The sequence below is a fragment of the Pteropus alecto genome, unplaced genomic scaffold, assembly GCF_000325575.1.
Source record: "Pteropus alecto unplaced genomic scaffold, ASM32557v1 scaffold164, whole genome shotgun sequence".
Taxonomy (NCBI): Eukaryota; Metazoa; Chordata; class Mammalia; order Chiroptera; family Pteropodidae; genus Pteropus; species Pteropus alecto.
In genome coordinates, this window is record NW_006439568.1 from 19,039,965 (window position 1) to 19,056,467 (window position 16,503).

A 16,503-nucleotide genomic window follows, 5' to 3' on the forward strand; every position below is an offset into this window, starting at 1 on the left:
TACTAAAGAAAAATATTGTCCTCAAAATAATATATTTTTATAAAGCAATCAGACATTTTTGGATTGCACATTACAAACTGTTTAATAGCAACTATCTATGCATGAAAAGTACTCAAACCAACTTACCCAATAGGCCTTGAAACAACAAGCTCCACTTGTGGTTCAGGTTTGGATTCCAGAATGATATTATATACTTCTTCAAATGTGGCTCCTTGCAATAGCCTTCCATTCCATTCTAACACTTCATCGCCTATTGTGTGTGTCAGTAATAATAATCTTAGAAAGAAAATCTAACCCAATAAAATGCACCCGAAACAAAGCAATCTTAAGGTACAATGAACCTCATAGAATAAAATCAGCATTATGGAAGAAGAAACATACTGAGAATAGCTCCAGTGGCATAAAATTTGATGACCAGGATGATTAGTATATTTTACTCAAAAGGACAAGGGTCAGAAAAAAAATTACATAAAAGTTATTTCTGTGATTTCCAGGATTTTCTCAGCAGTGTCTTATCCATGAATAGTTGTTAGTTCTTCTTGTGATGGGGAGCAAGGTCAGGAGCAAAGTATGTCACTATCTTGGTGAAGTCACTTCTGTCTCTGTGATTTCTTAATAGAAATTCTAATTATAGAAACTATAAGGCCTCTTTGTAGATTTCATGACTCTGCATTCTAGGTTTTTCAAAATACTGTGCATATTGTGTAAATTTTTTGAAAAAAGCTTATTATTTAGCATCTTATCTAATCCTGTCCAAGGTACTCAAGGATCTCTCCAATAGTATCCATTACCAAAGAGATAAAGAGTGATACATTTTAGGAAATATATATTTATTCATGTAGTTTGTTTCCTAATCTCTGCTGGAATTTTTTTCAAAAGAAAAGCAAAGACTTATGGGAAATAAAATAGGTTAATACTAGATACATACTAGGAATATCTACCAACAACAACAAAAAAATCAGTAAATACAAAAATCTTTTTATCTAATATGACTCGAGAAATAATAGTACAACTTTCTATTAATGAATAAATTTATATTTAAGTTAAATAAACTCTTTCTTACTGGTCATATCAATGCTAAGTGAGGACAACTTTTTCATAACTACTCGTTTAACATTTTAAATGTAAATAACCAAAGATAGAAACCTACCTGGTCTAAGATGCCCTACAGTATCTGCTAAACTTCCTTTTTTTACTTTGGTAATAAATGCACAAAGCCGACCTGATTCAGTCATCTTTCCTCCTACAACCTGTTTAAAAGAGGAAAATGTTAAGAGGCATATTGTTCTAATGAACATGGTTGAAGATTCAAGTAAAAAATAACTAGACAATTTTCAGCTTTTAAATCTATAATTTAATATATTAAAAATAATTTATTATTAGAAACTGAGACATGTCCCAAGAATAAGCTCTTTTCACATTCTAAATGTTTTACAATTTAATCCATTATTTGTTGAAAACTTAGAAACAACAATATATAATTTTTGTCTTTTTTACAGAATTCTTACTTTTTTCATTTCTAAAAACATGTTATATCAGTACTATGTAATTATATTAACATATAGTCACAGATTTCAAATATCATAATAATATAAATACTTGTTACTTTTACTATAATTATGATATCCTACCAAAATTTCATTAGCAATCTTTTAGGCACACTGTCACCTAATACATGATGATGTTATATTTTTCCTGATAAAATTACAAAACTTACTTAATTTCATCAGAATTAATGTAAACTTTAGACCATTTGTATCCCAGTTTTTCTATTTTTATGTTTCTATTAATAAATGTCTTTAATAAAAAGAAAAAATAAATGTTAGCCATAATGCTACAGTCACACATGTACCTGTAAAAGAGGCCTCTTACAAAATTAATGCTTTCCCATCCACTGCCACTCACCCAGTCATCAACTTTATAGCAAGTTAAGCAAACAGTAGTAACTAAACAGTTTTTTCTCTTCTACATTGAGCAAAAGATACCTGAATTAAAAAAACCACTGATTTACCTTACACTATGTATTTATTCTCAAACTGCAGTGAATTACACTCAATAGCAGTTCAGTTAATACTAATTATTCCTATGTTTAATTCTGAAAATTAAATATATAGATATTTTGGACTTATATCCCTGTGTTTCTTTTTAATCTTGGCTTGATAAATATTAATAGTCATAATTAATATTACTATAATTATTATTATTGAAATCTTATAAAGTGTCAGGCACTATACTAAATGTTTATATATTGATTTATTAAATCTTATTATAACATTCAGTAAGTATTATTATCTCCATTCTACAGATGAGGAGTCTGAGACTAAGAGAAGTTTAGTGACCAAAGTCATATACCTAGTAACTGCTATAACTAGAAATCAAGCCAAGATTTGTAACCTTTACACTTCACTGCTCTAACAATATACTGCATAAACCAGGATTTAAATCCTACCTTCATTACCACCTTGTGACCATGGGCAAGTTACAACAGCTCTCTCTAATTTCTTATCTATTGTGAATGTTAAATTAAATGATAGATGTAAAATGCTCAGACGAGTGCCAGCCGCCTGACAGCCACTCAGTAAATGCGAGCTGCCTGATTCCACTTATACCCCAAATTTTCTAATATCTCTCATTTACTATATTCTTCACAACAATTTCTGTAGCAATGGCTTAACTCTAAAACATTTTCTCTTTTATCTTTCAGTTTTTAATTCACTAAATACAGATGTACAAAAAATAAACAGAGCTATATTTGGTATAATTACTAAATAACTTACTTTACAGTAAAATATAAATCAATATTTGTATTAAATCTCCTAAGTATTTTTGAGTTTCCAGACTTCAAACAATATTCTCTCTTCCTCGCATACACACATATACACATAAATACACTTGCACATATTTTGCTACATGAATACAAAAATTATATTTCTACAAAATGCATACATTACATTTCCCAAGTCTGCATATTGAGTAATTGAATAAAACTATTACTTTAATAGAATATAAACAAAGATACAGACTTAAAGGACAAACTGTATAGGTAAAATAAGTTCGAGCACTATATTTATGATTCAAATATATACCTCAATATTTTCCAAAATTATATATACAAGTATTATTGTAGAATAATGCCAACTACTTAAATAAAACTTGGAAAATGAAAAATAAATAATGAAGGCAAATATTTGTGAATATTCCCTATTCTTAAAAATAGGAAAAAAATGCACTAAATTGGTATAGATAGAAAGTTATTATATCTTTTGTTTTTCTGATAAATCTGTAAAGGAGTATAGAGCCAAAATCTCATATATTCTATCACATACCTTCAAGCCAAGCATTGCTCCTGAATCTCGAGGTACACTTCCATCTTTTAGACGCTTATTTAATAAAATGCGACCAATTAAACGATCTCCATCTTTAGATGGTTGCCATGTCACAGGGTGCTAACGCATTATATCAACAAACAAAAATATATTAATGTTCTTTTATGACAAACGACTCCTTATTATTGTACAATCTCTCTAAATTTCTGATTTCCAAAGTGCTGTGATTACACAAACCAGTTTACATTAAAAATTTTAAGCAAAAGGGCTTACCACATTATGCTTATAACCTCAATTTTATAATCTCAAGTTTTTTAAAATCCAATTATTTCAAATTCTTGAAGTGCTCTAATACAATACGGGAGTTATATAATTCTACAAAATCAGAGAAATCTTGAAAATATATTCAAATTCTAATTTAATTATGTACATGCAGAAGATTAATAAGTTTCCAGGCAGAAAAAATAGGTTGAAATTATATGTAATTAAACCTATTTAAAAATGAGAATTTAATTTTCAAACGCTTTTGGAAGATTTTCAGAGAACTTATTACAGTAAAAGTCAAAAGGTCAAAATATGTTAAAACACAAAATTCAAAACAACGATGAGGGCTTTCTTGAAAAAGGTTTCTAGATTAAAACTACAAAAAAATACACAACACTCAACTTTCCAATTGAATCTTCAGGGCAGAAATAGGCCTGATTCAAAAATGATTACATTTGTCACTTTTTGGAGGTTCACGGATTTTTTTCAGGTTTTTGATTTAGTTAGTAAATTAATTTTATTGGATAATTTAATGGTATCCATTGTTAAATAACATTCAAAATATGGAGAGTTTATCTCTTTCTCAGGGCAAAACCAAGCGCTGTATAAATCATAACACCATTCCATTATGAATTATACTTCAAATAACAAAGTAAATGATTTGTGTAATCACAGTTTCATAGTTATCTTAAAGTTACATGCACATCTTCATGCAAAATTTAGCAGGCAAAAGACAAGTTCCAGTCAATGACATCTATACAGTAATAAGATTTCAAAAGTCTCACTACACTAAAAGCAAAAATAATAAATACCAAAGCAGATGGCAATGGTTCTAATGCTAATTAATACTACATTAAAATGCTATGACAATAAAACAAAAGAGCAAAATGACAGTGAAAGGGAAAAAAGAAAAACAACTTTTTCTGTGCAAACAGACCCAATTATCTCCCTTTTGCCTGGGATTCAAACTATTAATAATTTAATTTTCATCCCAAGGAAAATATATGCAAGCATATCAAATAAGCCAATCAAAAAAATTCTTTATATTTGTAGTTTATAATAACATTACAAAGTTCTCTCATGCGACCATAGACAAAACATTCCTTTGTTCCTAATATTTTATTTCATTTACTTATTTTTTGGTATGCCGTCAAACAACAAAAACAGCAAAGCAAGCAAGAAGTATTTTGATTTGTTTGTTTTGGTTTTGTTTTTCTTTTCTGCACCTTAAGAAATGCTACATTGACCCTTGCAATGCCCTGTCCTTTTATTATGTTCTGTTTGAATGAGTGACAGAGAGCAAACGAAGACCAAATGAGCAGGGTTAAAAGGCAGGCTCCACAATCTCAGTACCTTATCGCTATGGCTATGCTCCTCGTTAAGGGTTGTGCTACTACACGTATCTACCCCAGAGTCCTTAATCTGAGGCTCAGACCATTCCAAATCCTCTTCCAAAGAGTGGCCACCAAAGTACATCATTTTCTTTTGTCTCTCAGACCTGGTGTTAGAATCCGACAAAACTGCCTGCTCACTAGTTTTTCTTTTTCCCTTTTGACTGTCCCCTATAGGTGTGGGATAAAAAAAAAAAAAAAAAAAAAAAAAAAGAAAAGAAAACATGCAAAGGCGTAAATAAAAAAAGGAAAAGTGAAATGCTAACGGAAATTAAATAGTAAGGCTCCACATGTCTCACCAAAGACATTGGGGATGCCTCACTGCTATGCCAAGACGTATGGTCCAACCAGTTGTAATCCATGTCTCCTGTGAGAGTCAGACAGACAAGAGTGCAGTAAAGGAGACGGCGAAATAAAGGACAGACGAAGACATTATAAACGGTTTAAACTGTGTGACACTGTCTGCTTTCAAGAACTTTGTCTCTATCACTCACTATATATACCAAGAGAAAGCTAAGATTCCAAATGAGTAAGATTTACAGAACAAATTTTACTAGACAGACCCTATAGAATAAAAGTCCTATAAGAACAGAAAATGCTAATAAACAAATAGAAATGAAAAAATTACATATTTGGAAACAGAAAAAGACTATCAGCTATGTCTGTTACTCATGCTATTTTTTTCATGCTGGCTTACAGACATGAATTTCATTCTCCAAAGATTAAGGAACATTTTAAAAATTAACAGTGGTTCGCCAATAACCACTATAACAAAAAGCCAAATAATTCAACGTTGTTTCTGGAACGTAGTATCATATTCTTTATAATGCTGAAACCTCCTTAAAAAATTTGGGTGGTTAAAAGAAAAGAATTGGTTACACAAAAAAAAATAATTTTGTATGAAAATAACAAAACAGATTTGCTCACTTTCTATTAATAAAAAAATAAACTTTACTTAAATATCATGAATTACTTGTTACTTTGAAACAATTTAACTTTTTTCAGAAATAGAACTTATAAAAATTCTTTTAATATAATTTTGTCAGATAATTTGTGTAGTTGGCAACTAAGAATAAATATCCATTTCCAAACTTATGTGCTTTTTATTTGCCTTACATCTGAAAAAGAATTTTTTTTAGTCTATATGTGCACATACATCTTTTAAAACTCTATTTGTACATCATTTATTTAGAAATATTTACTAAACACCTTCCTTTTGCTATGCATCGTACTAAGCTCTAGTGTAAGGGGTAAAACAATGAGATATACAACAAAGTAGAGATAAATACAATAAATAATCAGTGTCGTTAGGGAAATATAAAACACTGATAGAGTATAATAAGATCTAATTTAAATTTAGGGGGTCAGCAAAAACCTCTAAAGAAGTAATGTGTAAGATGAGAACTGGAATACGTGACCTGAAGAAAAAGTAAGGAGACAGGCAGAAGGCAAGTGGAGAAAAGAGCATTCCAGGAGGAAGTAACGACATGGTACTTAGGAAAGAACTGCTAGAACACCAGTGTATCTGCACCAAAAAGAATGAGGGTGAATCTAAAGCTAAATGAGATTGGTGAGGCAGCACAAACCAGCTAAGTGAGGGCTTTTTATGCCATATTAAAGATTATGAATTTCATTCCTTGAAGGCTTTTAAGATGGTGACATAAACTGATCTACATTTCTAAAAGATGAATCTAAGCACTAAGTAGAGATTGAATTAGAAGACACCAAGAGCTAAAAGGCATTTGCAATATTCCATGGGACAGGTGATTAGGGCTTTAACAAAAGTGATGGCACTAGACATTGTAAGAAAAGAGGGAACTGAGAGGTGTTCTGACTGTAGAAATAAAAGCGTTAAGAAAGACTGAAGAGTCAAGAATAACTCCCAGGTTTCTGGCATTAAAGACAGAATGGAAGGAAAGACCATTTACGAGAGAGAGAGAAGACTGGAATAAGAACACTTTTTATTAGGGAAGGAATGGAAGGAATTACTCTATTTCATAGACCCTAAGATGTCACTGACTATAAGAGTCATAGATATTAAAATAAAAACATGCATCTAAGAATTTATTAAACATGGCGATTAATTTTAGATATATTGTTTTAAATACCTATCAGTTATTCAAGTTGGCATATAAGAAATCAAATGGTTAACCTACAATAAAGTTTAGAAGGAATGTTCGAGCTAGAGACATAAATTGGGAATTACTAGCATACAGACAGGAGTAAGTAGATCATTTAGGAACAGTGTATAAAGTAAAATATGAAGAGGACCCAGAATGAATTCTAACATTTAGAGTTTGATTTGAGCGAGAGCGAGAGTGACAGAAAAAGACATGCAGAGAAAGAAAAAGGAGGGAGGGAGATGGTAATCTAAAATAAATAGAAAAGAATTCCCTAAACAGGAGAAATCCACTATCCTGAATGATTTCTACACATCAAATACGATAAGGAACTGAAAAGTGTCCATTTGATCTGGCAACAAGAGGATCAAGAAAGATCTTAGAAAAAGCACTCTGGATGAAATGATGAAAATTAAAATCAAACTGAAATAATTGAAGCGTCAAAGAGAGACAAAAAAGTAGAAAATCGTGTGTAGATGAATGGTTCACAAAGTGAAATCTCCAAAATAGCATAATCAACATCACCTGGGAACTTGTTAGAAATGCAAATTCTTGGGCACCACTCTACACTTAATTAATCAGAAATTCTGTAGATGGGGCCTACCATCTGTGATTTAACAAGCCCACCAGGTGATTATGCTCTCACTGATGTTTGAGAACCACTGGAGACAGTTCAAAAAGTTTATAGAGGATGATGAAGTTGTGCTAAAATACACAGAATTAAAGTTGTAGAAAAAAAATTCTTTAACCTGTGAACTACAGTTGTGCTTCCCGGTCTCTTTCATGGCAGAAATAAACAATTAGAATTTTATGGCTATTCAAAAAGTCGAGAGTATTTGTATCTAAAAAAAAACTATAACCCTTTGAAAATAAACTATTGGTTCTACAACAAAGCACTGACAAATCTCTGAGTTGAATTAAATACAGAATAGAGACTGAAAATAAAAATTCTTGGCTAGTTTATATGAAGGTGTGAGACCAGCTCAAAATCTCTCTCCTTCCCTTTTATCTGCAGCCTACCAAAAAAGCAGAAATGTAGTTCTTTCCTATATAAAGGAAATCAACCATTTTAACCACTTAGAGCTAAAGTGAAAATATTTGACGAAAAAAAAAAAGTGTCATATATGGTAGGCATTCAGTAAACACCTGTCGAATGAGTAAAAATTAGTGTTACTATAATTCAATAAAGTAATCAATGTAAAACATAGAAAAATAGTCCTAAAATACTAGGACTATTAGTATTTAGATAATACTTAACACTTAATATTCTTTTATGTAGTTTCAAAGGGCAGAACTAAGATAATAAAATATACTTCTTTTCGTAGCAGTACAAAAACATATTGCTGGGCTTTCCAGTTGTAGAACAAGAAATAGAAGACACAAAAAGAACCAAATGGAAATTCTAGAACTTTTTGAAAAATAACTGAAAATAAAAATGCAAATGATGGGCTCAACTGCAGAGTGGAGAGGCAGAGGAATGACAATAAACTTGAAAATAGAACAACATAAATTACTCAGTCCAAAAACAAGGAGGGAAAATAGACTAAAAATAAAATAAAATAAAATGAACAGAGCCTCAGGGGCTTGAACTGCTATAGCAGAAGATTCATTTCATTATGGTCCTAAAAGAAGAGAGAGAAGATGGAGCTAAAAAAGTATTTGACGATATAATAACTGAAGATTTCCCAAATTTGCAAAACATGTAAGCCTACTAACCCAAGACACTTCATAAACTCCCAACAAGAAATACACAAAGAAATCTGTGCCAAGAAACATAACCAAACTAAAAACTAAAGACAAACTGTATTGAAAGCAAGAAAGAAACAACACCTTACCTAAAGGGGAAAAACAATTCGAATGACAGTGGATTTCTCCTCAGAAATCTTGAAGCCAGAAAGAAGTGGCATAATATTTTCAATTACTGAAATAAAAGAAATGTCAACCCTGAATTCTAAATATGGTGAAATTATCTTTCAAGAATGAATTAGAAATAGACATTCTCACACAAAAAGAAAACTAAGAGAATTTGTCATCAGCAGATTTACCCTAAAAGAATGGCTAGAGAAAGTTCTAGAAACAAAAAATAAGGAACCTGGAAATTTGGAGAAGGAATAAAAAACATGGTGAGCAAAAATATGGATAAATACAATAGACTTTCCTTAACTTATTTAAATTTTTAAATCATATCTGATGTTTGAAGCCAAAAGTTATATTGTTTGATGTGCTTTTCAACATTTATAGAGGAAATATTTAAGACAATTACATTATAAACAGGGAAAGGTAAAAGAAGTTAAAGTATGTAAGGTTTCTACATTACACTCTAATAGTAAGATGTCAATACTCATAGAATATGATAAGCTGTGCGTATATATTGCCTAGAGCAACCACTAAAAAAATACATTTGCAAAGAAATATACTCAAAAATACTACAGATGAATCAAAATGCAATTCTAAAATAAGCTCAAATAACACACAGGAAGGCAAGGGAAAAAAAACAGAAATAAAAAAGAGGGGGCAAACAAAAAAAAATGGCAAATAACAGAAAATGAAGACCAATATCTCTCATGAATATATACACAGAAATCCTTAACAAAATATTCACCCATAGTATATAAAAAGAATAATACACTCTGACCAAATGGGGTTTATTGATGCAAGACTAGGTGAATATTGAAAATCAATGTAACTTATTATATTCACAAGTTAAAGAAGAAAAATCACATAATCTATTCATTGATACAAAAAAAATATTCATGAATTAAAAAAAAGAAAATAAAGAATAGAGAACTTGCTCAAGTAAATAAAGGACATCAACTACAGGTAAAACATTCTTAATGGTAAAAGGCCGAACGCTTTATATAAAGAGAAATTTCACCAAAAAAGTTACCTTTATTTGTAATAGTCCAAAAGTAGAAACAACCAAAATGTTCTCCAAGAGGTGAATAACTAATCAAACTGGTATAACCATACCATCGAATATTAGTAATAAAAAGGAAAACCTATTGATACATAAAATAGATGGACCTCAAAGACAATATACTGAATGGAAAAATATCACAAAATGTTGCATACCATATGATTTCATTCAAATAACATTGTCTACATGATAAAATTATAGAGATGGAAAATAAAGTAATGGTTAACAGAAGTTAGGGCTGGGGAGCAGGTTACTATAAAGAGGAAGCATAAGAAACATCTTTGTGGTGGGTATAGCGGTTCTGAATCTAATAGCAGTGGGTACATGCGATGAGATGTCCAGAGGTGCTGCTGTCCTCCAGGGGTAACAGGGACTCCCAAACCCCTCTTCATGCAGCACCCCCATGCCCTCTCACCCAGCCAGGGCCCTCGTCTGACCCCTCCCAGAACCCTAGGCCCCATGCCCTGAATGTAAAAAAAAAACAAAAAAACCCATATTTTCCTACGTCGATTTCCTGGTTTTGATATTATACTATGGTTAAACAAGATCTCTCTGTACTATCTTTGTAACTTCCTGCAAATCTAGAATTATTTCGAAATTAAAAATAAGGTGTTGCTGCCTTCATAAGTGTTGCTCATCCTATCACTGGAAGTGTTCAAAGAAAAGCCTGGAGTACCACTCTTCGGCATAATGTACAGAAGATCGGTGCTTCAGTTAGGAAGTTATATTAAAAGCACCTTAAATCTTATCCTACTCTGATATTCACTGACTTTATTAATGCAAGTTAAACATATTTAAATATGAAACCTGGTTAAAAATAATCAAAAGATTCACATCTTAGGCTAAGATTTGCAGCTTCACTTACCTCTACTTTATTTGTAATAGTCCAAATACAAACTAACTCAGTAGTGTGTGTGTGTGCGGTGTGTTGGTGTGCTGTGTATGTGTTTGATACACAGAGGGGACAAATGTTCAGATATTCTGTTTATAAAATTGTTTTCTACAGTCCTTAAATGAATGAAAGAGTTTATAAACTTTTATGTTACTGTTTGTCATTACCTTAGATTAAGGTTCTGCAATTAAATCACGCACTAGACAAAGGCATTCTTTGACATCCTCATTTTAACTTAACCATATTTATAAAGTCACAGCACGTTGCGTCAGAAAGAGTTTTATAACCCAGAGCCACAAAGCCCACGTTAAAGTATTGGCTCCATGTACTAATTTTACTCATTTACTCATCTATATAAAAAGATTAATTGTATTCTCACATGTTGAGAGGTTTAAATAAGTAATGGTCATTACAAATGTCATATGATTTCACTTATACGTGGACTCAAAAATAAACAAAACAAATAAACAACCAAAACAGAAACAAACTCATAGATATAGAGAACAAACTGATGATCACCAGATGAGAGAGGGCTTGTGGGGATAGGTGAAAAAGGTGAAAAGAATTAAAAAGCACAAATTGCCAGTTATAAAAATAGTCACAAGAATGTAAGTACAGCATAGGGAATATAGCCAATAATATTATAATAACTATGTGTGGCATCAGATGGATATTAGACTTACCAGGGCAATCACTTCGTAAGGTATATAAACGTCTAATCATTGCTGTACACCTGAAGCTACTACAATATATGTCAACTGTAGTTCAGAAATAAATTTAAAGAAATGGTTAAGATAATAAAAGAGGACAATGGACATGAAAGTGCCTTGTAAACTGAAGAGTCATCTCAATGTTGATGATATCATAATCATCATTACTAAAATAATCTTAATTTTCATTCTAAATGGGAAAATTCATCTATGCCCCTTTTATTTTTCTTCTCATTTATCTCCTTGTTATTTTACCTTCCTTTTTAACTTGTCAGGCTACATATGTTGGCATTTCCCAACAAGAAATACTGGTTCTGTAAAATGTTAATAGGCTTGAATGATATAAATATCTTCTGTCAAATAAGTTTGGAAAACTGTGTATTAAATGTTATTAAGTAGATTTCACAAGTACAGGATTTTTCACATATAGTAATGACAATATGCTTCTTTGTAAAAATTATATAAAAGAGAAATAGCGGAGGGGAGAGGGAGGAGAGAGGTGAGGGAGAGAGATAAGACAGATCTGAGGAGGTTCTGCTGTTTCAGACCCCAGCTGAGGCCCCAGATTTAGAGGAGCAGAGAGATACAAGCAGTCCCCGCTGTTCCCTGTTCAAATATGACCCGCAGATACTATAAACGGTATTAAATGGTTGTTTTTTGCTTCTCTATTTTGGGGTGATTCGTAGTAACTGATATATGCACTCTACATGATTATCTTTTTAAACCCTCACAATAACTATTTGAGCCAGATAATTTTATTCATTTTGCAGTTGAGGAAAGTAAAACCGAGGTTAAAATAACTTGCCCACAGTCACATCATTATGATATAATAGAGCCAGGATTAAAAATCCACGTAGTCTGCCTCCAAAATCCACATTCTTAAATCCTGTGCTAAAAATAAATTCTGTGGGATTACTATTCTACAGAATTGATCCTATTCTTAACTCAGAGAACACGTAATCCAAATCAGCCTTTAATTATTTGTAATATTAAAAATGATTCTTAATTAAGTAATTACTTTGCAATAGATTTTAAGCAATTTTAAGAGGCATCTAAGAATGGCTATAAATAAAATTAATCTAATGCCAGTAAGCAGGAATAAAAACTATTAGCAAGTCTATTATTTGTGTTTTAGTAAATATCCCTCTTATCAATTAGAACATATCAATTTAATCTGAACTGAGGTAACCTAAACCTCTAGAATAAGGAAAATAGGTCCATGAGAATGTGCTTTCATAAGTATATCTGAAATCTACTTATTGTTTTCAAGGCGTTTTTTATAATAGTTCTATTTTTTTACTCAATAACTCTTCATTTGTTTTATATAGTACTATTTAGTGCACTCTGAGTTTTATAACCGAAGCAAAAAAATTTTCTTATGCTAAGACATAACTGCCATACATCATACAATGTTAGAGCAAAAAAGAAATCTTAAAACCGTGTTTTATACATCAGTCATTCAAAAGATATTTGTTGAGAGCCTACCATGTGCTGGGTCTCAACCTAACTTCTGGGCTACAAGAATGAAGGACACAGATTAGATCCCTCCCTTCATATAGTCTGAGAGGAAAGAAAGACAATTAAGAAGCTCATTCCCTACGATATTCTAATCTAAATAACTCTCCTAACACACAGGCCTCCTAACTGTTCTGCATCCATCTTTGCCCCGCTTAAGTCTATGTTAACATAAAATCAAGAGAGATTCTCAAAAGGTAAATCAAATGAAGTTATTTATTATTCAAAACCTTCCAATGACTCATCTCACTCAAAATGAAAGCCAAAGTTCTTGCAGTGACTTACAAAGTCCTACATGATCTGGCTTCTTGCTACTTTTTGACCTTATCAAATTTATCTGTTTTTGTTTTGTTTTGTTTTGTTAACTGTTGTAGCCTCCTAAACACAAAGTAGTACCTAGAACATAAATATTAACTGATTAATTGATTAATTAAAATATTATCTAGTCTTTTTCACACTTCTTAATGCAATAGAGCCTTTTCCCTAAGAGCATCCACAAATATAAAACTGGTTAAGAACAAAGATTGATTGGAAAAAAGTGGAAGATCCAGATGCTCACCCATTTGAATATGCCTTCATATCCTCTTCAGCAGTTCCTGAAACATTACCACAAAAAGTCTGGTGCTCCATTTAGTACACTTTTTAAAATATTGAATTAATCTAATTTTCTCATTTTTGAGAGGAAAATTGAAGTCCAGAAAATTAAATAACCTTCCTAAGATTACAACGAGAGTCATTGGCAGAGCCTAGAACAGAACCTTGTGTATGTATTTTCAATCTATCACACTTTCTAAGATACCACACTGCCTCTCTATTTAAAAAACGATAATTAATAAATCTATCAACCACACTGGTTCCTTAATGGCTTAAAAACTTCTTAAGAAAAGGGAATGTGTCCTTTTCATCTTTGTATATGCACACCTACTCTCAGTGCCCAGGAGCGTGTGGTGAATAATAAGTATTCCATAAAAATTGTTCCTACTGACATAATGCTTATATCCCACTGTGTAGAATGACCACCTATACCCATCCCATACCTGCCTCGTATTTAACTATTTTAATATCCACCCCCATTGTATTGCTCTTGTTTACTGATATGCTTATCTCCCAAGCAGGATCTCTCTGAACTCATTTTACACAATGCACTTAGCACACATCAGGTGCACAATAGGTATATAATAAAATTTTTTCTATCTTGAATTAAATTAAATTTTACTAAACAGAATTTGAAAATAGAAGTTGAAAAAATATTGGTTTTACAATGCTATGTTTCACTGAGGGTTAAATAGAAATATTTTTCTTTTAACAACACTGTATATTCTGTCAGTTAAACTAGATTCTTATCAAACTCATATTTAAAACCTGTTATTTCTCTTTAGTGGCTTCCTGCATTATTGATTAATTCTAATTTTCCTTTCTCTTCTGCTCATCTTTACTTGGCATTTACAAATTTAAATATTAATCATTTAATTTGGGTCTTCATTCTTACAAAAATTTTCAAAATCATATTCATATAATTTTTAACTACTGGAAACCATTACAAAATAGAATAAAAGTCCAAAACAACCTTAAGATGGGTGAAAAAGGTAAAGGTATTAAAAACTACAAATTGCCAGTTATAAACAGTCATGGAGATATAAAGTGCAGCATAGGAAATATAGTCAATAGTAGTGTAATAAGTACGTATGGTATCAGAAGGACACTAGACTTATGGGGGTGATCATTTTATAAGTTATATAAATGTCTAAACACTGTTTTGTACACTTGAAATTATATATGTATACATAACATAATATTCTATGTCAATATTTATGTCATTGAAAATTTAAAAAGAATTTTAACCTAATATAAAAAATATTAATAAATTGTTAAGTATGGTTTTCTAAATCAACATTATCATCTTATGAAAATATGAATGATGAATTTTAGTGGACTCTAATATCTATAATTCATAGAATTAAAGTTATGTAATTTTTTTTCCTGAACAAATTAAAAAATTTTCAACAGCTGATGCAGTCAAGGCTATTATTTATGTGAATTCAAACATAAATGGTGACATTATATACTTTCAATTAGTTAATATAATTAAAATGACGTGAAGTAATCAAGCTGATGTGAAATGTCTTGCATCATGAGGAAATTCACATGTAAATTTAAAATTTAAATATAATCTTAATTTCATATAAAGTCTACCAAAAAGAAATTTGCATGAGGTAGGGCTGGAGGGGAATGAGTATTAGGTTGTATAGCTATCATTCCTTTTGGCTATCGTTCTCAAATAGCCTAGTGTTAAACAAAAATTACCTACATTACCCCTTCTAATTTTCTAGTATTAGAAGTATTTAATTAATAGAACCTTTTCTTCAATACGTGGTTTATACAAAATATTTCAAATGAGGGCTGGATTAAAATAAAGGATCCACAATTTAATAGCATACCTGAACTATAATAAATCTTGATAGAGGGCACCATACAAAAATGCCAGGTTCGTGAAATGAAGATAGACAACAGAGAAGTAAAAGAGGAAGAGAGAAGGAGGACAGGAAGGCAACAGTGGTAGGCATAGAAATAACAAAGAAAGGCAGAGAGGGAGACAGAGAGCCAGAGTACTGTGGGGGCCATCTAGAAATTACAATTATTTAACCAATTCAGAAACAGGGTGATAAAGAAAAGAAAGTTCAACAAGAACTTTTTCAAAATATAGTCGAAACACCCTATCTATGTTTGAAAATACTTGCCTGGCTTGTAATTCAAAATTAAGACTATCTTTTTTAAAGATGGTATACTTTTTCACCACAAATAAATGTAGTCCAATATGGCAGTTTGGTAATACCAGCATTACAAATGCATTCGAGTTTCTAATAAATAAACAAAAAAAGGAAATTTTTTATTCCACTTACCTAAAAAAGCATTTGTTATTTTACATAATTTTTACAAACTAATATTTGAATCGAAAATCTTAATTCATATTTGTTGTTTACCTTTTGGAGATGGAAAGTTTTATTTTGAAAGCTTAATTTCGTGATAATGTCTATTTCATGATATAATGAAATCCCTCCTTTGTAAAGAGTAGCATTACATATGACAGAAAATAAAGAAAAAACAAGTAGGTGAGTGCTTGTTATACTGTGATATCAACATTTAAAAAAAATGTTTTGCACCATCACTTATGCACCTGTTGAAAGTTTTCTAAAAGAACAAAATACTGTCCTATTAGACTCCATATCAATGTTAATCTTGGAATGTCCTGAAAAGGCATGTGTTAAATGCTCATTGACAAGTTGTAAAAGATCCTGAAAAGTTACATGATCTGGATAAGCCACGTATATCAAAAGATGATAAATCAATGACGAGCTTGATTTTATCTG

General features: G+C 31.2%; 1 protein-coding gene across 16 annotated transcripts in view; it reads right to left on the reverse strand.

Annotated features, from left to right (window-relative positions):
- RIMS2 (regulating synaptic membrane exocytosis 2) overlaps window positions 1–16,503 on the reverse strand; it is a 549,058-nt gene that overhangs the window by 261,193 nt on the left and 271,362 nt on the right. For 10 of the 16 annotated variants that reach the window (XM_015593047.2, XM_025050124.1, XM_025050122.1 and 7 more), the window contains 4 exons: window positions 4,944–5,152; window positions 3,327–3,446; window positions 1,151–1,250; window positions 127–250 (listed from right to left, as the gene is read on the reverse strand). In XM_015593047.2, coding sequence (XP_015448533.1) covers window positions 127–250; window positions 1,151–1,250; window positions 3,327–3,446; window positions 4,944–5,152 — 553 coding nt within the window. Of the gene's footprint in view, window positions 1–126; window positions 251–1,150; window positions 1,251–3,326; window positions 3,447–4,943; window positions 5,153–5,280; window positions 5,349–16,503 lie in introns of all 16 variants that reach the window. The other 6 variants (XM_015593053.2, XM_025050126.1, XM_025050129.1 and 3 more) reach the window with 2 other exon arrangements.